Source organism: Zeugodacus cucurbitae, chromosome 2, assembly GCF_028554725.1.
Source record: "Zeugodacus cucurbitae isolate PBARC_wt_2022May chromosome 2, idZeuCucr1.2, whole genome shotgun sequence".
Taxonomy (NCBI): domain Eukaryota; kingdom Metazoa; phylum Arthropoda; class Insecta; order Diptera; family Tephritidae; genus Zeugodacus; species Zeugodacus cucurbitae.
This window is the reverse complement of record NC_071667.1, coordinates 62,020,285-62,045,701: the sequence shown is the minus strand read 5'-3', so window position 1 is coordinate 62,045,701 and position 25,417 is coordinate 62,020,285. Positions and strand designations below refer to the sequence as shown.

At 31.2% G+C, this 25,417-nt stretch overlaps 1 protein-coding gene across 1 annotated transcript; it reads left to right on the top strand.

The window, feature by feature from the left end:
- The first annotated feature begins 1,035 nt into the window (after positions 1-1,035).
- Positions 1,036-25,417, top strand: Cyp4c3_0 (cytochrome P450 4c3). Its single transcript, XM_054225246.1, has 7 exons — positions 1,036-1,664; positions 19,118-19,233; positions 19,777-19,893; positions 20,201-20,360; positions 20,489-20,558; positions 23,977-24,539; positions 24,604-25,417. Exons 1-7 carry the CDS (start codon positions 1,430-1,432, stop codon positions 24,942-24,944), a joined length of 1,602 nt encoding a protein of 533 aa, XP_054081221.1. The 5' UTR covers positions 1,036-1,429; the 3' UTR covers positions 24,945-25,417.

Sequence of the window (25,417 nt, the reverse complement as noted above, 5' to 3'; positions counted from 1 at the left end):
ATGTAAAGTTATTTTTTTTATATACTAGTTCACTCTTCAATAAAATTTAAAAATAGCGAAACCGCGCCGCTATTTTTATATACTCATAACTTGATACTTTTGTTTTTGGGTTAATAGCTTTTTGAACTAGTTTTGGTTTTTTTTAGTTAAATTTATGTACCCATCTTGCAGTATAAGTTAGCAGAAAATCTTATTTTCACAATGCGGTCCTACAGGTCGTATGATGAATCTATTATTGGATCTTCGTTGCATAGAAGTTGTAACTAATTACATAATTGTTGTTGTTGTTGTTACTACTGTTGCAATCTTCTCAAGATTGTTTTTACTATAATTAAAATAGGTTTCCAGCATTCCACCAATGTCGCGATGTGAAATCGCAAGCTCAAAACAAAAGTCAGCAAATGAAAATTTCACATGACGACCATCAAGGCCAACCCTGCTCCATTTCCAATTGTTGTTGTACTACTAAAAACACGCTAAAAACGTCACTAATAAAAATCAGCTAAAACACAATTTTATTCTGCTACATCTCCTTTTTCCAAACAATTGTACTTGAGCTGGGCCGAAATCGCAGCATCATCAAGCGTTGTGGCTCAAGCGACGAGGCAGCGCTACGTGAGCTAACTCACTGTGTACCCAAGAGTACACACGCACACACACAGACCTCAATGTATTTTCACACAATTGCAACAATATGCAATGACAAATAACAACAACAACTGATTGTTGCTACTATTTTTCGGCCAAACAGTAGCCAGTAGGCAGCCGTAAGCTTTTGAGTAACCCTTTTCGAATTTCGGCAAAACAAGCTGTGTGAACTTCAAAACTCGGTAGTGCGATCACCGCCACTCGCCGGCCAGACGCCGCGGTCCAACGCGTGTCAGCTGGTGAATGTTGTGGTGAGCCCCGCTTTGTTAGGGGCGCAGCTTCGGCTGCTGCGTATGTGTGTGTGTGCGTTACGGCACTGTTTTGTGTGTGCACAGAGACCGGCTTAAACTGATTTCAGCACTGCGCTGCCTGCTGTTTGGCTAGCGATGACTTAGTTGTTGCTGGTGCGTCGCCACAGTCGCGGCGAAATCAGTGTGTACGAGGGATTTTCTAATACTTCTTTTAAATCTTTATGCATTCATTGAGACTTTGTTAGTTGACATTTGGCTGGCGAAACAGCAACGTCTCGTGGTGGCGGTCGAAAAGGTGAAATACATATCGCAAAGCTTCACGGTTAAGTTTTGAAATCGAAAGCGTTTATTTTTTGGAAAAATTTTATAAAGACTGTTGATTTTTTTGTGACGCTCAATTATTGAATGTGAATGTGTTGTGTGAATAGAAAAAAAACGAATTAATGCGAAACCATTACTAATTGTAAACAACAAATTAAATAAGTGAGATTTACTTGAAGAGTGTGTTTTAATTAATTTTTGTTACTAAAATGTCAGAGAAATTAATGGCAGCGCTTCTCGCCGAGAGCGTTTTATTGACAAAATTTACGCGAATAGTCGGGGAATATTCGCCAATAACCATAATTTTGGTAGGCGCCGTCACTTTCTTCCTGGTGATGTATAATAAGAGACGCGCACGCATGGTGCAATTGATTGAGAAGATTCCCGGTCCTGCTGCGATGCCATTTATCGGCAATTCGATCGAAATGAATGTGGATCACGATGGTAAATATTGCAACAATGAACATTGAATTAATTATAGTGGAACACAAAAAAAAAAAAAATAAATTAAATTAAAATTAAATTTAAATAAAATAAAATTAAATTAAATTAAATAAAAATTAAATAAAATAAAATAAAATAGAATAAAATAAAATAAAATAAAATAAAATAAAATAAAACAAAATAAAATAAAATAAAATAAAATAAAATAAAATACAATAAAATAAAATAAAATAAAATAAAATAAAATAAAATAAAATAAAATAAAATAAAATAAAATAAAATAAAATAAAATAAAATAAAATACAATAAAATAAAATAAAATACAATAAAATAAAATAAAATAAAATAAAATAAAATAAAATAAAATAAAATAAAATAAAATAAAATAAAATACAATAAAATAAAGGAAACTAAATAAATTAATTCGTTGTATATTCAATCAAATCAAAATAAAATAAAATAAAATAAAATAAAATAAAATAAAATAAAATAAAATAAAATAAAATAAAATAAAATAAAGGAAACTAAATAAATTAATTCGTTGTATATTCAATCAAATCAATAAAAAATGTAAAAATATATAAATTAATAAAATTATTTATTTTGGCTGTTAAAATAATGTAAAATTGACGATTTCAAAAATTAAAAAAACAAGAGTTTTATTACAAAAATTTGATTTTTGAATATTATATGGATATATTATTATGTGTACTAAGAACTAAGATAATTTTCAACGTAAAAAAAAATTAAATTGAAAAAAAATATTTTTAAAAAATTATTAGACTAACAATATTAAATTGTCTGTAATTTTAAGCTGCGATCTAAGGATTATTTATTTTTAACTTATTAAATATATATATATAATAATATATATTTTTGTTTTAAAACTCTTGTTAAAATAAAATATTTGAAATTGTCAATTTAATAATTTAGGAGTTAGTTTTCCTTTAATTAATAAAAAAACCCTGCTTAAATAATGTTTTTTTATTAAGATTTATATCAGAATATTATAAATTATGATATGCTAATATCAAATATTTTTTCAAAATGAAATAATTTATTTTTTTAATTCAATTAATTTATTACTTTCGTATTCTTTAGTTTAATTTAATTTAATTTAATATTTTAATAATTTAAATAATATTTTAAGCTGAGATCTAAGAATTATATATTTTTTTATAAATTTCAATTAATATGAAGATCTCTTGTCAATTGGAACTACATATTTACATCTATTGCACTCGTTGCCTTAAAATATTTAATTTGTATATATAAAAACTTATATTCTTAAAAACAAATCCATACGTTTATATTTATTGTGTTATCGCACGATTTCTCACCCGTTAAAATATTCAAAAATATTCTCACAGCAATATTCTAAAACGTCGACCAAATTGATGACCATGATTTTTGTTTTACTACAATTTTTCGTTTGATTAACTATATATTTTAAACAAACAACAAAATACGCGCGCATATCGCATCGTAAATAACTTCGAACTTATTGTTTGGAAAATATTTTGATCTGCGATCAAAAATGTAGTTCGGTTCATCTTAACACGCCGACTACAGAGTAAAGTGCTAATTAAAAAGTTCAACTGATAAAAAGCCTGTGTTACGCGCACAGTCAATGCACCGTTGGAGCGGGTGAATCAGGCGTAAATATAAATACATACATTCATATAAGTATGTATATAAGTTGTGCAAATTTTACGAGACTCTACCGTCATTATTTGCTGAGAATGTGCAATATAATCGTTGAAATGAAAATATGAAAATATTTGTTTTTTTTTTTATTTTTTTGATTTCACGTTTAATTTGCTAAATACATTTTTTGAAGTGATTGTGCTTTTACTTGCTATTATAATTAATAAAACATATATTATTTATTGCAAGGTTTACATTACACCTTAAGCAAGTAATTTATCCCTCGAATTATTACAAACAATTATGACCTGGCAACAGAGAGAGAGAGAGAGAGAGAGATAGATATTTATGTCCTGGCCACACCATAACTCGTTAAAAAAAAGCTTTGAGTCAGCACTGCTCCCAATAATGATAAGATTTATATATTCATACATCTATATATTGGGTCTTCAACTTTGCTTCCGCCGTTTCTTTTGTAAATTTAAGGCTTTTTTTGCATAAAAACGGTTACAAATGTCGATGAGCCTAAGCCGCACTTTTCTTGGAATTAAAAAAGAAAAGCAAAAAATAATTAAAAAAGAATTCGGCTCAAAAAGTGACACTTTCAGTCACTTTTGAGATGCATACAGATCTATATAAATATTTTGTTAGGTTAATGTTGACATAAATGTTAAAGATCGATATAAAACGATTTAATCGATTTAATCGACCAGTGCTTGACCCTAGAGACATTCCCGCAAATGTCGAGAATTCGGCTCAAAAAGTGACATTTTCAGTTGAGAATAAGTTTGAGATGCAAACAGATTTCTATAAATATTTTGTTGGGTTAATGTTGACACAAATGTCCAAGATCGATATAAAACGATTTAATCGACCGGTGCTTGACCCTAGAGACATCTATTGGAAAACGGCGGAAGCAAAGTTGTAGACCTAATAATTAAGATCTAATCACTTGTCTGAAACATTCTGCGGAGCTGTCTTAAACACTTTTCTTTTGGCAAATAGTTTATCAATTTCATTAATTTTTCATAACCACTTGCGTTACATTCTTCGGAAAATGTACATCTTCGATTATCAGGAACTCCATTGAGATGTACTTTTGAGGTTAAGAAGAGATGGCCATAAACAATTAATTGGGTCAAAATTGTGGATGCCTTGGCTTGACAATAAGTTAAATGATCTACATAGAAGTGCATTCACATAAAACACCAGTTGTCGAAACTGTTACCATCATATCTAATATTTTCTGCTTTCCTCCCTAAACTAAAATCGACAAAATCATTAATTTCACTCACTTAACGCGTCATCTCAAATTAATTAGTAAAATCAGCCAACTACTTGAATGAATGCCATGGCCACTTAGAATATGAAGCGCGAAAAATTGAAGAAGTGTGTATGTAAATAAGCCAAAAATCACAAAAGATGCGATGGCAACCTTAATCTTGACATTAAAATATATATTAAAGCGCTGCTTTGCAATTGATCTTCCGCAACAGCAACACTAAGGCCACAACAAACACATACAAAATACATAATTTGCATTATTCTTCATCAATGGAATCAGCGGTGGTTTCTTATACGTCAAAATTTATTCATTTGAAGAGTTCAATGTACAGCGAAATCTACAAATGCAGTTCCTCAGCATACATACATACATACATATATGGCAAGTAGGTGTGTTTATTTGTATAACAGTAAAATCAAAAGTGAGCATAAATAGCTGAAAAAAGACCAAATGTTACTGATGCAAGCTGAGAAATAGTTTAGAAATAGTTAACAAAACGTAAACACTGATGATTAATAAAAGAAGTCAATATAAATAGATACATATATACATATATACAGTGGCTGAGCGTTGATTAACGGTGAGATTTGCTGGTTGCGTTATCAGCGTATTCGTAGACGGCAAGTCCGCAGCTTTGCATAAGTTATAAGCTGTAAAAAAATACATATTGATGATCTGCAACAAAAATCGTGTTTGTGGAGCAGTTTGAGGCTCTCCAAGCAGACATATATACAAACACATTTATATTCATGTGTGTGTATTTTGTTGTTGTCTATAAGATTTTTTGCAAAAAATCAACGCAAAGGGAAATGTTTAGATAATTTCTCAAAGCGTTTATAAAGTATACACATTAACCCAAATTCAAGGTCAAATATTGAGGAAGACAAGTTTTATGGTTTTGATTAACCAAGAACATTGGCTGTTGGCCAGCAGACAATACAAGTTATTTTTGTATATATGTATATAAATTAATAAAATTTCCGTGTTAATCAAATGTTAAAATTAGAAAAAAAAACTAAATAAATTTTTAAAGTGCGAATATTCAATTCGTTAACTCAAATGCATACATACAAACACAGTTGGTTATTATTTACTTTGCTTTCGAGTATCTTATGCTTTCATGCAGCTTTTTTCTAAGAACTTCTTAACAACAAACACTTCAATGTTGCGGCATTTGCGCTCAAGTAGTTGAATATTACGTAATGTTTGTTTGTGTGTTATTTTTTTGAAAATAATCCAGAATACAAAAGTTGTTAGACAATTCGAATTAGTAACTCAAGCGTTCTATCAACTTCTTCCGCAATATTGATTATCAAATTATTTTAACTTGCCATGAAGCCGGAAGTTTTTTACGTCATTTACGGCGGCAAAAAAAATATCGAAACGCTTTGTTAACGTCGCTGTAACACTTCAAAACTTGCTGCACACATTTCAAATTAAACAATTCGAAACTGGTTATACGATTTCGGTTAAACGTTCGAATTGCCAAATTTGTATTCTATACCGTTTACATTGATTATTCTTAAATACTCGTATATTTATGTAAGAACGTTGTCCGGTTCTGGTCTGCCGCTAATCAGCACTAAGTATTTCTAGTATCTCAAATTTTTCCACGTGTTTCCGTTATAAATAACATGACATGCTTCTTTTATTATTATATAAATATTAGAAGAAAATTATGTTAATTGGACATAACCAGTTTAAGGATCATTTCCGCAATGTGTTCATAACGGCTTGGAACTTTTTAAATGTGTCTATACTAAATAACGGTTGTATATTATTTAAATAATTTTGTATATAATGTATTTTTTTATAGTATTTGTTTAACCGGGTAGCCTAGTTAATTTTCCTGTTCCCTTTATCATCAAACCAGTTTATCTTCTTGATGAATTTGTTAAATATTCAAGAATTGTAATTAGAATACTGATGCTATTCTAGTTCTCACATGCTTCCGCTTAATAGCGGATAATAATCAAATTACGTCACTTTTTCACTAGATTAAGGAGTTATGTATTAACTCACATATGTTTCCATAAAATTTATGCATTATTTAAGAACTGCAGCAACTTATCCCAATGTAAAATTAGTCACAAAAACAAAATTTTCCAGATTTCAATAACATCTTATGAACAAATATATCGAAATCCCACAAATAAATTTTTTCTTTTAAATTTAATATTATGGTTATTAAATTTAGCCCTTAGCATTTAGACATTTGATTTTCGTGCCGTGAATCAGAAAGTTTCTTTCTTTTAAAAATTATGGATCAATAATACTTCGAACAAGTAAACTACACCAGACAATAACTTTATCAGAATATAAGAGAGCCGTGATAGCTGCACCATTATTGTTCGCACATCAAATACTGAAAATAGTTTATTTATGTAAACGTAAAGCCAGAGTTATGCCTCTAAGATCCAATAAACCATCCATATAAATATTATATATTTGTCAACTACGACCCCAAAGATATTCAACCTGTGATAGATTGACTCCTTTTTTCAATAAAAATAGTAATAACAAGTAAGGAAGGGGTAAGTTCGGTTGTGACCGAACATTTTATACTCTCGCAATATATTTATTCAATATTATATAATAGACCATTTGACCCACATATTCGTCATATATATGGTATAAAGTCCATTGAAAGTTTTAAACCCTAATATTAGGTTAGAAGCACCGAGGTCCTCATATTCGATATATGGGGCCTTGAATACCTATGGTCCGATTTCGGCGATTTTTAGAAAGGGGCTGCCACACTATAAATGCAGTATTTATTCATAGTTCTGTTCCGATATCGTCACTAGTGCTTACTTTATGTATTGTAATGTAAACGATTCAGATCGACTTCAAAGTTCTGGTATATGGGAAGTCGGCGTGGTTGTGAAGCGATTTGGCCTATTTTCCTAAAATATCATTGAGATGCAAGGAAAATATTACAAACCAAATTTCATTGATATTGGTCGAGTAGTTTCGGAGATATGGTTTTTGGCCCATAAGTGGACTTAAAATTGTGTATACCAATTTGGGTGGAGCCCTTCTGTACCTTCTTTATAATGAAATTTCAGGTTTCTGGTGTTTTCCCTTACTGAATTAAAGCGTTTAGTCGTCGTATGGGAGGTGGGCGTGGTTATAATCCGATGTCCTCCTTTGGACTATATAAGGAAAAGCCTGAAAAAACGACTCCTGAGAGTTTGGTTGATATAGGTTTAGAGTTTACGAGATATGTACAAAAAACTTAGTAGGAGGCGGGGCCACGCCCACTTCTCCAAAAAAATTACATCCAAATATGCCCCTTCATAGTGCGATCCAAATTGTACCAAATTTTATTTCCATAGCTTTATTTATGGCTTAGTTATGGCACTTTATGTTTTTTCGGTTTTCGCCATTTTGTGGGCGTGGCAGTGGTCCGATTTTGCCCATCTTCGAAAGCAACCTTCTTATAGTGCCAAGAAATAAGTGTGCCAAGTTTAATCAAGATATCTTAATTTTTACTCAATTTACAGCTTGCACAGACGGACGGACGGACGGACGGACAGATAGACAGACATTCGGATTTGAACTCCACTCTTCATCCTGATCACTTTGGTATATATAACCCTATATCTAACTCGTTTAGTTTTGGGTGTTACAAACAACCGTTATGTGAACAAAACTATAATACTCTGTGCAACAGGTTGCGAGAGTATAAAAAAACTGTATGTTACTGTTGCATATTAATCAATATTTGATAAACCTATTATATAATAACTAAGCATCAATTCTAGCTAATAAGAAAGTTGCATTTGTTTGCTTTGATTCATTGAATTTCTTCTTATTTCACAACACCAACAACAACTATGTAAACATTGAACTAAGTCAGTCATTCGGTTAAAATGCAATAAACATAAACAAATATGCAAATAAGTGTGTAAAAAAATTCCAACGAATGACATAAAAATATACACAAAATAATAAATAATTTAAATGTAACATATGTACATACATACACATCTACTCGATTACTCATCAATGAATTCGTCTGCATACAAAAACATACAAACATATACACAAGTATATTTACATACATACACACAGTTGTAAGCTCATGAATTGTTATACCGATTTGTGTATAGATCTGTATGTTACCATCGCTACGTTTCGTTTAAGTGGCGCTTGCCGTTAACCATATGTGGCATTTTACTACATCATTAACTTATACGTTAAAACGTGACGTAGCGCAGACCAAAAGTGAAAGAAGCAACAATCAAAACAAAAACAAGAATTCCAAACTTAAGCTTAATTTATTTTAATTTATTGCATTTTGTTGTTGTTTTTACGTCACTTTTAGTTTTACAATAGTGCATAACGGTAACAGAATTATGAATACATTAGGCCAGTTTTTGTATGCTTTATGAGGTAGTAAAATTGTGTCAGTTTGTCAGCCAAATATGGTTAATTCGTTGACGACTTAATATTCTAACAAACAAAGATATTTTTTAAATAAGGTTATATTTGTAATTTATGCATTGATTTGTCATTTTTTTTTTATATTTTTGTATGGTTATGTTCTCACGTGATTTATTTTAGTTATGCGAGAATCGAAGTGGACCATAGACTTTTTATTGTTCCTTTGTCTGCTCTTATAAGTACTTAACTGGCTGAAAAATGTTTGATTTTTAATTAGATCGCACCACAAAAAAACGAAACCAGAATATTGTCCAAATTTCAAGACATTTCATCCCGTAGTTCTCATATTATTGATCTCAAAGTGACACTAACTCTAACATTTTCATTTACAATGAAACAAAGTGAAGTTTTTGTTTTGATAAAACATTGCTTTCTGACCACCCTTGATGCAAAGCAATGTCTTGATAAGTGTTTTGTTAAATCTACTCCAACATATTTAACGGTTAAGTACTCATTACAATGCATTACTCTTTACCACGCTGAGTCCAAACGGCGTTCGGTTGAACGGTTTTTCGCGATGAAAGTCGTCCGAGTCGACCGAGAACTCAAGTAGCTTTTGCTCCAATAATATTAAAACATGAAAAAATGATAACTTCGGCTGTTCCCAAGCTAATATACCCTTCACAGGTGCATTTCTTTTAGTAACTATGTGTTTAAGCAAATCTAAAGACGTAAGAAAAAGTAAGTAAAAAAAAAAGAAAACATTTTACTAATTCTTTTTAGCCGGGTTGTTTGCTAGAAACATTAAAGTTATATAGCTAACCGATCTGAACAATTTCTTCGGAGATTATATAATTACCTTAAGCAGTAATCCATGTCAAATTTCGTGAAGATACCACGTCAAATGCGAAAATTTTCCATACAAGCCATTGATTCCGATCGTTCAGTTTGTATGGCAGCTATATGCTATAGTGAACCGATCTGAACAATTTTTCCGGAGATTAAATTATTTCTATGAACTCACACCAAATTTCGTGAAGATATGTAGTAAAATGCGGAAGCTTTCCATACAAGCCCTTGCTTCCGATCGTTCAGTTTGTATGACAGCTATATGATATAGTGGTCTGATATCGTCAATTCCGACAAATGAGCAGCTTCTTGAAGAGAAAATAACATTTGCAAAATTTCAAAACGATATCTTAAAAACTGATCATTTATATATATACTTTATAGGGCCTCCGACGCTTCCTTCTGGGTGTTACAAACTTCGTGACAAACTTAATATACCCTGTTGGACATCGACCAAAGGCTTTTCAGTCGTTGTAGTACACTTTGGATATCTGATAGTCTTTCTTGATATATACTGTCTTTCCTAACACCGGTTGCTTTCTAATACTGTTTATAATGAATATATAGTATGTATGAGATCATCACCATTATTCGCAAAAACCGAAAATGATTTTGGAAAATATAATAGATATGAAACTCTATATATGTTCTGAATATAAAGAGCTATTTGGACATATTTAAATATGAAATTATACCATTCATCCTTATTCTCATCCTTTAAAGTTTTCTACCTTATGATTTGTATTGTTACTGAAATAATTACAAACTCGCAGAATATATAGAAATTGAGATCCTCATTCTTCATGTATTCACCGGCTGTCTTAAGAGTCTTAAACCCTCGAAACATATCATCATCATCAAAGAAAAGAAAAATGTGTTATTTGATATAAGCAATATTAATAATATAGCATTATTGAAATTAACATAATTCTCTCCATCATCTATCAAAACAAAGTGTTTATTTTAGTTTTTATTTTTTATAAATAACTTTGCGTGTCTATTTCTTATTCAAATGTCTCTATTTTTAAATTCTTTTCCCCAACAGCACCTCAGCATTTATTCCTTAAACACAACTGATAATCAATCAAAATGCTAGTGCGAGCACCACTCAAGGTTAATAAGCTATCTAGTTGCGAATACTAAACGAAGAACTTGTTGATGGAGCATTATGAAAAAAAAAATCAATAAACGATTTCAAGGCCATAATCAATATAAAAAAAAACAATAATAACAAAAACTGAAATTAATTATTTAGAGGCATTTCTATAAATTTTTGACATAAACATAAATTTGTTATTTATACAATGGAAATCTGAAAAGGTCTCTCTACAGAAGAAGCCTATTCTAGTAGTTGGAATTATTTTGCAAATGTGACTTTTCATTGAGTAGTTAATAAATATTAGTGAATAGTGGAAAAGACATTGGCATTCAATGTATGAATATTAAACAAGCATAAATTATCACTTTGCGCCTGCGCATGCGTACATTATATGCCATGCATTTAGACTTTTTAATATTTTTTTACTAGCCGCTGACAAAAAATTTGTCTTTCACAAAACTCGCTATGTCTTTGAGATTTTCCAGCTGCAAATTGTTGCTCTTGAACGTCAACAACGACGACTCTATCTCGATTTGCTTTGCCTCAATTGCTGGCAATGACACGGCAACAATTTTTCGGGAGTAGCTAAAGCTGTTGCTGCTGCTATTGACTTCAAGGTCTTCGAGAATTGTTGTTAGCGCGCACTTGATGCAAAATTCTATTTCAACACGCTAAAGGTGGAGTGTGGTTGTTGTATAAGTTCATAAGCAAAATTCTATATACATATATATGTTTATCTACAGTATTCTACCAACCGCACTTGGCGCACACATTTCAAGGATCGACAATCATAAGATTTTATCGTCTTATAATTGAGTTCTTATGCAAGTCTGTTTTTCTTTTTGTAACTTTTTTCTAATTTTCTTGAGCATTAAATTTATTTTGCTTTGCAGATTTCTTGAGAGAATTGAAGTCTCTGCAGCTGTTAAGCATTTGTCGCCATTAAATTCAATTTCATTGTTTACTTTATCGTTGCGACTTTAATAATAATGCGAAATAATTATAGAAGTATACATACATACATACAAACATTTAATTCAATACTAGCTTTGACATTGAGTTTTGCTTAGAGATACCAAATAAGGTACAAATGTTGATGGGCCTTCTTGCAGATTACTTGTGTATAAAAATCTGATTAGATGTTATATACTTTGTGTATATATATATTGATGATATCTCTTCTACCATATTATGGTTTAAAAATAGCAACTATATGAGGATACGCCAGAGGCTTCTAGTTTTTGTGGAATATTTAAGCAGCAAAGTTATTTAGAATGGAAAAATTCTAAAGTATGAATGCACGAGTGGCAAAGAATAAACCAATTTGACAAATGATGAGTTAATTGTGGGTTTTGTTTTAAAGACTGAATCTGACATTTTGATTTTACTATTATTTCATATTCATTTTTGTGTTTGTTTACTAAAATTTATGTAAAATTTTGTAGCTAAAAATTATTGAATAACTTGACATGCCTTTAGGAGGATTGATTGATATTGTATTAATATGAAATTTTAAACATGCGTGATGGATAATAAAGTGTTTCTTGATTTACGTAATAATATATTATTAATATTATTATATTCAAAGTTATACGCATGAAAGAGAATTGAGCACAAACAATGTGAATAACTTCCTTGCCTTCGAAGGTTACTCATGGACTTATTTTCAATTTTATGGCTTCCGTTCTTACTAAATCCACCTGTTTCTTGTCTAATTCTTATTGGTTATAGTGTTCAATTTTTTATTCTGAACAAATTATAAACATGTAGACACTATTGTATACCTACCGGAAAGCATATACTTGTACATACATACATATTACAATTAATAAATCTATATAATTACTATTATAAAGAGGAACGATTTGTATGTATGTTTGTAATGAATAAACTCAAAAACTATTGTGCGATTTCAAAAATTCTTTCACCATTGGAAAGCTACATTATACATTATATTTATTGCTAGAATTTCAACTTTCTTCAAATAGTTCCTAGGTGAGGGTATCAAAATGACTCCGTGATGGAGAATCTTAATCTGAAACTGAACATCGTCTTGCAAGTCATTCTCTTCGCATCTCAATCGCGTACCAGAGAGTCGAGTAACGAGCGCTCGAAGCTGTTTGCTGAACAAAATTTCAAAACCTTCCAAGTACGAGCCTGAGAGTCGAGTACGGAGCGTGTGCAGCGGCTTAAAGAACAAAATATTAGACATATACAAGCTCGCACTAGAGAGTCGAGCTCTGAGCGTTCCCAACGCCTTCATAATCAGAGCGAAAGACAAGGGACACCAAACACTTGAGAACGTAATCATTGCTTTTAGCTCATTGCAAATAAAATATAATTTCATATTCGAATTTTCTTCATTTTACTTTTTTAAAATGAACCCACGCCAGAAACGGGAAAGTACATACATATGTATGGGGGAGTGTGTATAAGTGTGTAAAAACTTATAACTTTTGAAATGTTTGTTTAAACCCGTGCGAAGCCGGAGCGGTCTGCTAGTTGTTTTATAATTAAATAATATTGTAAGATTTAATATAATGAGAGTGAGAGAGTCTTTCCTCATTAGCAAATAAATTAATACATAATTGGACTATACGACAGAATCGACTTTTTTCTGGGTATTAGATCGAACCAATTGTTATCGGGAGATTGAGTACTAAGTAAAAAAGTGATTTCTACGTTTTTCGAAATTAGCATCCAAAATCGAAATATTTGCATTCGAATATAAAAAATATACTTGGAAATGGAAAAACATTATTATTAATTACAGGATGCATTTTCTAAGCAATCAAAAATATGAATATATTCAACCTTTTCCTCTTATTTCAATGGTGTATAAAGAAATTGAAAATTAGGAGTTCGTCGCAAAAGTCTTTTGTTACCAATATAAAAAATAATTGAAAAATTCAAAGTTAAATTTATTAAGATGAAAAAAAAACTACAATAAAGATGCCCAACTGCGGAAATGTACATGAAAAAAAATATAAATTTTTTTAAGAGTTGCCACCCGGTTAAAAAATCAAATAAGTAATTTTAGTAAAACAAAGTGTATTCCAAAAATCTCATTGGTCATTTAGAGCATCTCGTAATAGTCATACAAAAGATGGAGCAAAATAATAATCAAGATCTTAGAAAACTGAGTGACAGCAACAACAAAAATATTGTAAATATTGTAAATGTTTGCTAAATCAGTTTGCTGTTATTATTTTTTTAATTTTGAGTAAAGTAATCAAACGAGCTCATGACTTTGTTTATATGTATTTCAAATGCGGAACCTTTGAATTCGATTAAAATTCACTTAAAATAAAACTAATATTATATAATAATCACAATTCAGTATTTGCATATTCACCATACAATTCAATTGTACACACACACACAATAGAAGCAAAACAATGTCATTCAAACAATGCGAAAAAGGTGTTTTACTATGCGGGTAAATAAAGAAAGGGAAAGAGATTTTGTTTACATGCCCGTATAAAATGTGGATATTACAGCAAATCGACGGTGGAAGACATCAACACACTTTCCAACTATTTTTTGGCGAAGACACCCGCTGTTTGAATGATCTGCGCTTTGGCACACATTCGTACGCATTTATAATTAGGGAGTGTAGTGTAAGCGGAAATGTAGTTGAAATAGTGAAAACAAAAGTATTAAATAATTAAGTTTGTGTTATAAAACAAGTGGAAGTAATCATCGGTGCTGGGAATATAGCGCGTCTAATTGCTGACAAACAAATTGCACCCACATACGTACATATATACAAATATTGTTGGATTGTTGTTATTTTATTGGTAGTATATACTTACATATATTCATGTCTGTATCTAGCTCGTTTCTAATTCTTCATAGGCATACTGTCTAACTGAGCTGTATTCAAGCACAAGTCTTTTATCATTTGGCTCAGAGAAGTAACGAAAATTTATTGTTCACATTTTTTCACGAAATAAGTGGCGGAAGAAATTACGACAATAATTATGGTGATAATAACTTAATCAGCTTAAAATTTACGATAATAGCAACACTTCTAGTAATGTCATATTTTTTATGCCAAATTTTCAGGTTTTTGTGGTTGCGGAGCTAATTGAAATTTTTGAGCTGCGAAAAAATATTAGATTTATTTTATTAATATTTGATATACAATTACAATTTTATAGATTAATTGTTATTTTATATAAAAATTACTAAGCTAAATTTTTATTAATTTATTTCATATTTTTTATTTAAATATTATTTTTATTATTTTTAAAATTTTATAAAAAATATAATATTTTAAAAATTATATTATATTTTTCATAAAACTGTTAATTTTTTTATTTACTTTTTTTTAAATTGAATATTTTTATACTCTCGCAACAAATGTTGCTAAAGAGAGTATTATAGTTTTGTTCACATAACGGTTGTTTGTAACAGCCAAAACTAAACGAGTTGGATATAGGGTTATATATACCAAAGTGATCAGGGTGAAGAGTGGAGTTCAAATCCGAATGTCTGTCTGTCCGTCCGTCCGTCCGTCTGTGCAAGCTGTAACTTGAGTAAAAATTAAGATATCTTGATGAAACTTGGCACACTTATTTCTTGGCACACTTATTTCTTGGCACCATAGGAAGGTTGCTTTCGAAAGTGAGCAAAATCGGACCACTACCACGCCCACAAAATGGCGAAAACCGAAAACACATAAAGTGCCATAACTAAGCCATAAATAAAGCTATGGAAATAAAATTTGGTATGAAGGATCGCACTATGAAGGGGCATGTTTGGATGTAATTTTTTTGGGGAAGTGGGCGTGGCCCCGCCCCCTACTAAGTTTTTTGTATATATCTCGCAAACCAATAGAGCTATATAAACCAAACTTTCTGCAGTCGCTTTTTTTAGCCACTTCCTATTACAGTCTAAAAATAAAAAAAAGAAAGACTATCTGAATCCTTTACTTTACAATATATAAAGTAAGCACTAGTGAAGATATCGGTGCAGAACTTTGCACAAATACTATGTTAATAGTGTGGCAGCCCCATTCTAAAAATCGCCGAAATCGGACCATAGGTTTATAAGGCCCCATATATCGAACACGAGGACCTCGGTGCTTCTAACCAAATATTATGGTTTCCAACTTTTAATGGACTTTATGCACTATATATGACGAATATGTGGGTCAAATTGTGTATTATATAATATAAATAAAGTTAAATAAATAAATTGCGAGAGTATAAAATGTTCGGTTACACCCGAACTTAGCCCTTCCTTACTTGTTTTAAATTTAGTTTTCATTTTTTTTTTTTTTTTCAATTCAATTCCACAACTACCGAAAATTCGAGACGAAAGTTAGTGGAAGCAATCACAAGATATCTCAAGCGAATGCAGACAATAATTTTGTATGTTTATATAAACATAACATATGTATATGTACATATATGTATATACATTCATTCACATAAATGTTTGCAGCTCAAAAGAGCACACAGACATAAATAATCTTCACAACAATTGTAAAATTAAAATACAAAAAAAAATAAAAATAACTCTGCAGTGTTGATTGAGCCCCACACATTTGGTAACGGTAATAATAACAACAATAATGTCCGCATTAAAAAACCAACAACTTTGCCTCTAATTCAATTGCAAACACCACGGACCAGGTGACATTGGTCGAATGGGTTGCCCACTTTGTTACCATTCACAAAACTCGGGCTGACAACACAGACGATGGAGATGACAATGAAAGTGAATAAAAACACACACAAACATGCATACTTATGTTATACATGTGTGAAGTGTGGTTGCAAGAAGAGCACACAATAATGTCATTGTTGATAAATAACCTTTTGTTTATATGTGTATGTATGTATGTATGCTTGTCTGACGGTAGTGGGCGCAATTGTCGGTTTTACATTTTGCACCTGACATACATAAATTAAAAACACGCATTTACTGTCTGTACTACATACATATATTATTATCTTAAATAACTGCACAGCAAGAAGCTGCTTTTCGTGACATCCAAAATAACTGTAAATGCTGTGAAGGTGAATTTTCTGTAATTATTATGAGTTTTTTTTGTTAATATACATATTGTGAAAAGCTGCAAATTGCAGATGACATACATAAGCACATATTAGCACATATGTAAACGCAGTTGTAACAAAATTTGGTACTACTGGCCGAGTTATTAACCATGACGCGGCAAATGTAATTTGACAAAATCATACAAATGATTTGGGAAAAACGTGATTATATACATGCATACGAAGTTATTTATATACAGACAAACATATGTAAATAAGTATGTACTTACAACATTGTATAAATCATTGTCTATTTGCTGAACGCCCATGCGCGGAAACCCCTTGAGGCTGTTGAGTGAAGCTCACAGTTGCATACTCAATATACATACATACATATATACAATGCACTTGTCACCTTAACCGAATTAAAACTCATTAGAAACTGTATTTAGATGAACAAATTCTTGAATGCAATTCAATGTGAAAATATATATACATACATATATATCCACTAATACTCAAGTTTATTAACAAACTTAATTAAATTTGTTGCCAATACGTCACTAATTCATTAGAAATGCTCAAGTGAACACTCACTATATACACACCGTTACATGCCTTGGCGCTAATGTCAATACAGTCTATCGAATACTCATCGCAGCAGTTCCGCCTACACACCTTAGGTGGCTCTCTAAATATTTGTACTTGTGGATCACTTATGCAAATGGTTGCTAAACGAATTACGATTATTCTTCAATTTAATTTTCGATAAATGCTGTAAAAATGGATTTTAATTGCTGTAAAATGGAATTAATGGACTCTCGCTATAGGTTTATTAAATAATAAATTATTGAAGTGAGCAAACTAATGGCTACAAGAATACCCTTAATCAATGAGTTTATTACATTTGTATGTGACACTTATAGGAGAGCGAGAACACGGGTTTTTTAAGTCTATTCTCTGTGCTATTTGTTGAACTTGAATTTTGCATTTTAATTATTTACAGAGGCGGGTGTAGAATTCTATGGCTTCTCAAATAAAAATGGTCAAATTTCACAATTCAGACAGACATCGCTCAAACAATTTGTTTCATCATGATTTAAGATATTTATAAAATCAGTCATAAAATACGCGTTTTTAAGATATACAAAATAATTTTTTTAATTTTGTATTCGATTTTATAATTTCAAGACGGATAATAGCTTTCTTTTCTAAAGAAAGTGAAACTTTTTCTATAAAAGTGAAAGTTAGCATTGTCAATATAAAATCTGTTTAGATAACTAATAATCATATGCTAAAGATGAAACATTGTATAATGAATAAGTAAGGAGGGTTGCAAAATCAACAGATGTACATATGTATTATTAAACTTAAACTTACTATTTGTTAAAATGTCAGTGATCACTAGCAGGAGTTCCAGACCTCATAACCTTCAAACCTTCAAGTGAATTTTTATGCAGTTTTTCTACTTTTTCTCTAATAAGAGAACACAAGTCTTCAAAAGACTATATCGCACATATTTAAATGATATATATTTTTTTTTTAATTCGGGAACAAATAATTCCCCTATTAAATTGCTGGGGCATAGTGCCACAACTACAATTACAATAGTAATAGTTCATCGGATAGTTTTCCTAAAACTAACACTCTTCCAGTTGTTTTCGTTTTATATTTAAGAATTACATTAATTTTAAAATGTCTAGAAGATTTATTTGATGGAAAACGTTTCTAGTTTAATTCCATAAGAAGTGTTTATGTGTTCTTGGTGATTGTATAGTTTACGATTTCCATACACCGTATTTTGAGTTTAGCTTGAGTTCTGATTGAGGTTTATACAGAAATAAAAAAGGTGAAAAAAAAAACAAAACTAAAGCAGAAAGTGTCTTAAAAAGCAAGACAAAATTACTAATAATTATTTTCTTTGAAATGTAGTGGTTCGTTTTGGATCCAATATGGTAAATTCAGGGTATAATATCAAAATTGGATAATTACAATTGTAGTTTCAAAATGCCATAGACTTAATCATAAATACTAATTAATTAAATTTATTTTGTACTTCATCTAAATTTAGCTTTAAGTAATTAATGAGAAAAAGTAATTTATTATATTTCAAAAAAAAAAAAATTATTGAATCTTAGGAAATTAAAATTTAAAAATTTTATTTGTTTATTTACAGAATTATTCAATCGTGTGACGGGCACAATAAAACTATGGGGCAATCGTATCGGTTTGAATAAAGCATGGCAAGGACCAAGCCCTTATGTGATGTTGTTCGATCCCGAAACAGTTGAGGTAAAACAAAAAAATAAGAAAAACAAAAGAGGAAATTAATAAAATTTACTATAAAATAACTGTAAATATTTATAAATTATATAAAAAATTTAATAAGAAAATCAAACTAAAATTTTTTGAGAGCACCGAGAACATTATTTATTTAAAATTGTGTTCGAGAGCTAATTTGTTGTTGTAAACTTAAATTTTAATTAAACTAAATGATTTCCGACACCAAAGTATTGCTTGTGAAATATAGATAACAAAAATGTATCTTAAATTTGTTGCCATTACTTCATCAAGGTTAAAGCTTACTCAAGATTTAATAGTTTGTTTTGGTTTAGCTAACCAAAATTGCTCGTAAAAGTTGAGGAGTAATTTGTAATCATTAAGTTAAATTTTCATTTTTTTTATTCGACCTAACTACCCAACCGACACCCAAAACACACATAATAACGTGGGAAACCTTCTTCACTTTCAATTTTTAATGTATTTTGTTATTGTTTTTGTTGTTGTTTAATTACAATGCGGTAATTAAAAATTGTCTACACTTTCTGATTACAGCCAATCTTGAATAGCCAAAAATTCATAGATAAAAGTCACGATTACGATTATTTGCGACCATGGCTGGGTACCGGGCTGTTGACGAGCTATGGCCGGAAATGGCATTCGAGAAGAAAGGTAAGCGTTAAAATAAACACAAATGAGTTATAAGTATGCAGATTTGTATGTAAATGAGCTCGAGTGTGTGTGCGACACAGATATAATATTAAGACTGCTAAAAATAACTACTTTGCTGTTATTCTTTGTTGCTCACCCAATTACGCAAACATTTGTGCTGTCTTCACGCACCAAGTTCAAAGTCAATACAATAATAAAATAATTTTATTTATTATATTAAATTTTTATGCAATATTATTTTTTTTATTAAAATTAATTTTTTTTAATGAAATTGATTTTATTTATAAAATAAAATATTTTTTGTTAGATTTTGACACCCGCATTCCATTTCAAAATTTTGGATGATTTTATCGATGTCTTCAATGAGGAGAGCGCTGTTTTGGCACGCAAATTGGAGCGCGAAGTGGGCGCCGAGGCCTTCAATATCTTTCCATATGTGACGCTCTGCACGCTGGACATCGTGTGTGGTAGGTGCTTGCTTCATTGATGTAATTGGTGTATAAAAAAAAAAAAACAAAAAACACAGAGAAAAAATTGTTTAAATAGCTGTAAATATTTATTAATCTATTTTTATCGAAACATACATTTTATTTAGAAACGGCTATGGGTCGCAGTATTCATGCGCAAGACAATAGCGATTCGGAATATGTGAAAGCTGTTTATGGGTAAGCTTGGAACTCTTACTTCATTTCTTTAATTTTTATTAAGGACGGTAATATATCCACTTCCTTTAGACTTATGTATCTTTCTTTTTAAATACAGAAGAGAGTTGTATGTATTTTAAGGCTTAAGACCTTAATTGAGTCAATTAGTTAATATTTCGCTATGATGAAGATTCTAATCGACTATATTAAACGAATCTCTCATATTATGTCAAATTATGGTAGTAGTTATTTATTTCTATGTTTAATAGTATTCTGGCGTATTTTTCTAAGATACATCTCAGTATAAAGTGAACTAGAGAACTAAAGAAAAGTGTCGTACTTTTTCGACTATTTTTTGTGTGTGAAATACCAGGGTCTAACACTTCATTCAATTTCTGAAATAATAATATGCCACCTCGAAATGCTGGTTTAGGACAAATATGTATGTGTCTATATGTGTGTAAAAATCTACTTTTGTCACTAATTAATGCTAAAATTTAATTTAATTTGCCTCTTAAACTCAAAGTCATGGCCAATAAACAGAAATACAAGACTTTAGGCAGACATACATATGTCTAAGTACATTTGTATAAATTTTAACCTGGTCACACATTTCAAATATAATTATTGCAAATTGAATGAGAACAGAATCATAATATTTTTGTTTTCACAAGTGCTAATTTTTGCAGCTTCAGTGGCATTCACACTTTGCGAAAAATTATATATTATATATATATATAATAAAATACAACTTTTTGCAATTTTTTTCACAACACAAAACGTTCTAAAACCTGATTAATTAGAGAGTGGCTTCAAAGGTTAGCATCGCACAAGAGTGTTAAGTGTTTGTGATTTATAATTACTTACTTAACATACATATTAAAAGTTATATTTAATAAAAAAAAATGTATTAAAATTAAAAAAAATTACTCGAAAATTATAAGAATTTTGTATAATTTTTTAAATCATTCTTGACGCAGTGCAAACGATCGGTAAATATGATTACTAAAAAAAAAATCGTAAACCTGAAGAAAAGTAAGGCATCATATCTCTAATCAAGATAATGCGAGCTTTTTGTCAGCAATCAAGTCTAGTTTTGGGTCATCCTGCAAACATTCTTGAGTAAGTTTTGGATGAGGCATTAAAAATGTAGTCTCCGTGTTGTTCTTAACAGTTCGAACCAAATGTAAATTTGCCAAGTACTCGTTATCAATAATATTCGAAGAACAGTAAATCGTTTTCTATCATGATTGCTAATTTATTCCTAATTGAAAATAAAAAGAGCTACTTTTGTACAAAGTAATGACGAAATGTGATTTTAAAGAATATTTAATCTACAGTTCAAATATATTTTAACTAAAAACTGGCATTCCGTTATAGTCTAGATTTCTCCGAGATTTCAACTATCTTAAGGGGTTAGGGGGTTAATTTTTTTGCTATTAATAATAATATGACATTATTACACAATGTTTTGACTTGAAAGTTATAGCGGTTTGTGTTGAACCAGTTCCAAAAAAGGTCCTTGCGGTGACAATCATAAGTCCTCGTAGATTCATCTACAATCAATCGGATAGGAAAAATTAGTTATATAAATAGATATTCCTGGGCCGGATCGAAGCTTTTTTCTTTTTTTTTTTACAAAATTAACAAAATGGTGGGCTCAGGAATTTTTTTTCTATATTTTCAGGAAAAAATCGACAGTAAATTGGTCTTAAAAAATCAAAATTTTTGAAAAAACAAAAAAGCTTCGATCCGACCCTGGATTATTATGTATTCTGTATAAGTTTCACTAAAATCTGTGGTCTGAATGGTTTTTGAATTACAGTTGTCACCAGTTCAAAAAACATAGTTTTGAGAAAAACGCATTTAAAGTTTCACACTAGCGTTTTGGAGTGCCCTAGCGCTCTTTGGTATTTGTCGAATAACTCAAAAAGTAATTATCGGATCCACTTCCAATTTTCAGAGCATATTTTTAAAACATTACACTTAACGAAGATGCAAAAAAAAAAACAAAAAATAAATGATATTTTAAAATCGTTACTACCCCTAACCCCTTAATGCGACTTGAGAGCTATACTTTTTTTCATGATACAATATTGAGTGTTCGCAGGTGGAGGAATTTCAATATTTACTACCATTTGTTATGGGTTCTGTAAACTTATTGAGGAGTGTGCTGGGTGCGCTTGGAACAGCAAATTAGTGCATATTTTTTGTATGGCTTAACATTTTCAGATCAGAGAATAATAATTCCGAAGACAATCTGCAAAATTTATTTATTATCCTTTATTGCATAATTTTAATTGATCTTCAACCTTACTCTGCTATTGGGCAGTATAGTTTTATAGTATAAGATTGTTGCCACTTACAACTTTTTCTGGTCAGTTGGCTGAGCGTCTGCTTATATTTATAGTAATTTTAGTAATGTTGTCTGGTTTCTAATATAATTGAACCGACTTCGAATTATTGATGGTTTTACCAAATACGCTAACCCTTTCCCTACCACAAATATCACTCTACCCTTTGCTGAGTGATACAACACTTTTCATATTTCGCTAATTTTGAATTTTGTCTCCGCTTGGAATGAATAGTGAATCAATCGCAAAAACATCAGTTTTATTATAAATAATTTTGCTTTTCATCTATAATGTTTATTGGCAAAATATATTGTAACTATGTATGTGTTCAAAGTCTGCATATAAGAGATAAGTAATAATTGTGTGTCAAATATTCGCCGATAGATATGATCTCTGCACACAATTGCAAGTACTCCACATCCACACCTCGTTCAGGTCTAACAATTCAATTTAGCCAATATGAAACAGCAGAATTCTGCGAAATTCAATTTACTCTTGCCCCAAATCTAAAAGCATTCGCCATATAATTGGTGTGTGCGTGTGCGAAATGAAAGTGGTAATGTGCGTAACATGTGTACTACCAAACATATATAGATATATATGTATGTATGTGTGTTGGTATATGCGAGCCAAATGAGTTGTCACTGAAGTGCACAAAAGTTTAATATCGAGAGCTGTCAAGTTTGACAGTGAAACAAGCTCACATGCGTTCGATAAAATTTTTATAGGGTGGTATGCGCTCATGTGGAAAATATGCGAGATTAAGATGTCAGTTTGGCGGCAACACCAAACGAACTCAACTCTGACAAATGAAGTTTTCCACATTTAGTCGAGATAACGGGACGCACAACATGCCAGCACGCAGACATACAAACAAATAAACCGTTATATAGGTGCAATAGAACATGTACACAGTGGTTTATAGCGAAAATAAAAAATCGTTAAATGGAAACTATCGATAAATAAAATATCTAAAGTTCGAAATACGATAAAAGCTTAAGATTTTCACTTTTAGTTAAAATTATTTTGGTTTTATTTTTATTTTATTCTATAATATTCATTCCCTCTTCCATCCTTTCTTCCAGCATCGGCTCCATCGTGCAAAATCGCCAATCGAAATTATGGCTACAATTCGACAGCATTTTCCGTTTCACCGAAGATTACAAACGTCACGAGAGTTATATCAATACTTTGCACGGTTTCTCCAATCGTGTGATACGCGAACGCAAAGCCGAATTAGCCGAGAATATACTCAACAACAATATGAATAGCGCACCCGATGCTTACGATGATTTGGGCAAAAAGAAACGTCTCGCTTTCTTGGATCTACTCATTAATGCCTCGAAAGATGGTGCCGTGCTCTCCAATGAGGATATACGTGAAGAAGTCGACACATTTATGTTTGAAGGTCATGACACTACCTCGGCAGCGATTTCATGGACACTCTTCTTGCTCGGCTCACATCCCGAATATCAGGAACGTGTGGTGGAGGAGCTGCAATCGATCTTTGGCGATGACAAAGAAACACCAGCGACCATGCAGAATTTAATGGATATGCGTTATTTGGAGTGTTGCATCAAGGACGCGTTGCGTCTGTTCCCCAGTGTGCCGATGATGGCGCGCTCCATTGGTGAGGATGTCAAGATTGGTGAGTTTGGAAATATCTAACGTTTTTAATATAGATATTCACTTCCAAAATTGTTTATTGTTAGGTAACTACCTGATACCTGCCGGCACCACCGCCATCATTGTCACCTACATGCTGCATCGCAATGCGAAATCTTTCCCCAAACCCGAACAATTCAATCCCGATAACTTTTTGCCCGAGAATTGCGTCGGTCGTCATCCTTTCGCCTACATACCCTTCAGCGCTGGTCCACGTAACTGTATTGGACAGAAGTTCGCCATACTCGAGGAGAAGGCAGTGTTGTCAACGATTTTGCGCAAATACAAAATCGAATCGATCGACAGACGTGAGGATCTCACACTTTTGGGTGAACTGATTCTGAGACCGAAGGATGGTTTGCGTGTGAAAATAACGAAACGCGCCTAAGCTGAAGGCGTATGGAAGAAAGTATACAGTTACTTAGCATATGCATAGCACTAATTGTAGTTTTAGTTTTATATTATATATAGTTTTATATAGTTGTATATAGTATACAGTTTAAGCGTTGAATAATTAGTTTTAAGTTAATTTTGTAAATATCTAATCATATAAGAACCATTGCAAGTTGCAAATAGCTTTCACTTCAACATAAGTATTAATCGGTAACCTTTTTCTAAACGAAATCTCTCTTATTTAAGTACATAAGTACATCTAACAGCTGTAGCTTGTATTTCCTTCAAACCAAATATACAAGTATTGTCCGAACTACTACTAAGCTATGGGAGCTTTTCTGACAAAACTATATTGTAGTAATAAGTGTGATATTCTGATACATGTATGTGAACTTGTGAGGAGCTGATCTTTACAATAGATTTATGCGTATTTACTTATATATATATATAGTATGTAATTGCCTTAAA

Excerpts from the sequence above, each read along its gene's own strand:
- Cyp4c3_0 (XM_054225246.1), top strand. The coding sequence starts at position 1,430 with ATGTCAGAGAAATTAATGGCAGCGCTTCTCGCCGAGAGCGTTTTATTG. Across the intron at positions 20,559-23,976 it reads TATGTGAAAGCTGTTTATGG|CATCGGCTCCATCGTGCAAA; the intron begins GTAAGCTTGGAA and ends CCTTTCTTCCAG. Across the intron at positions 24,540-24,603 it reads TGGTGAGGATGTCAAGATTG|GTAACTACCTGATACCTGCC; the intron begins GTGAGTTTGGAA and ends GTTTATTGTTAG.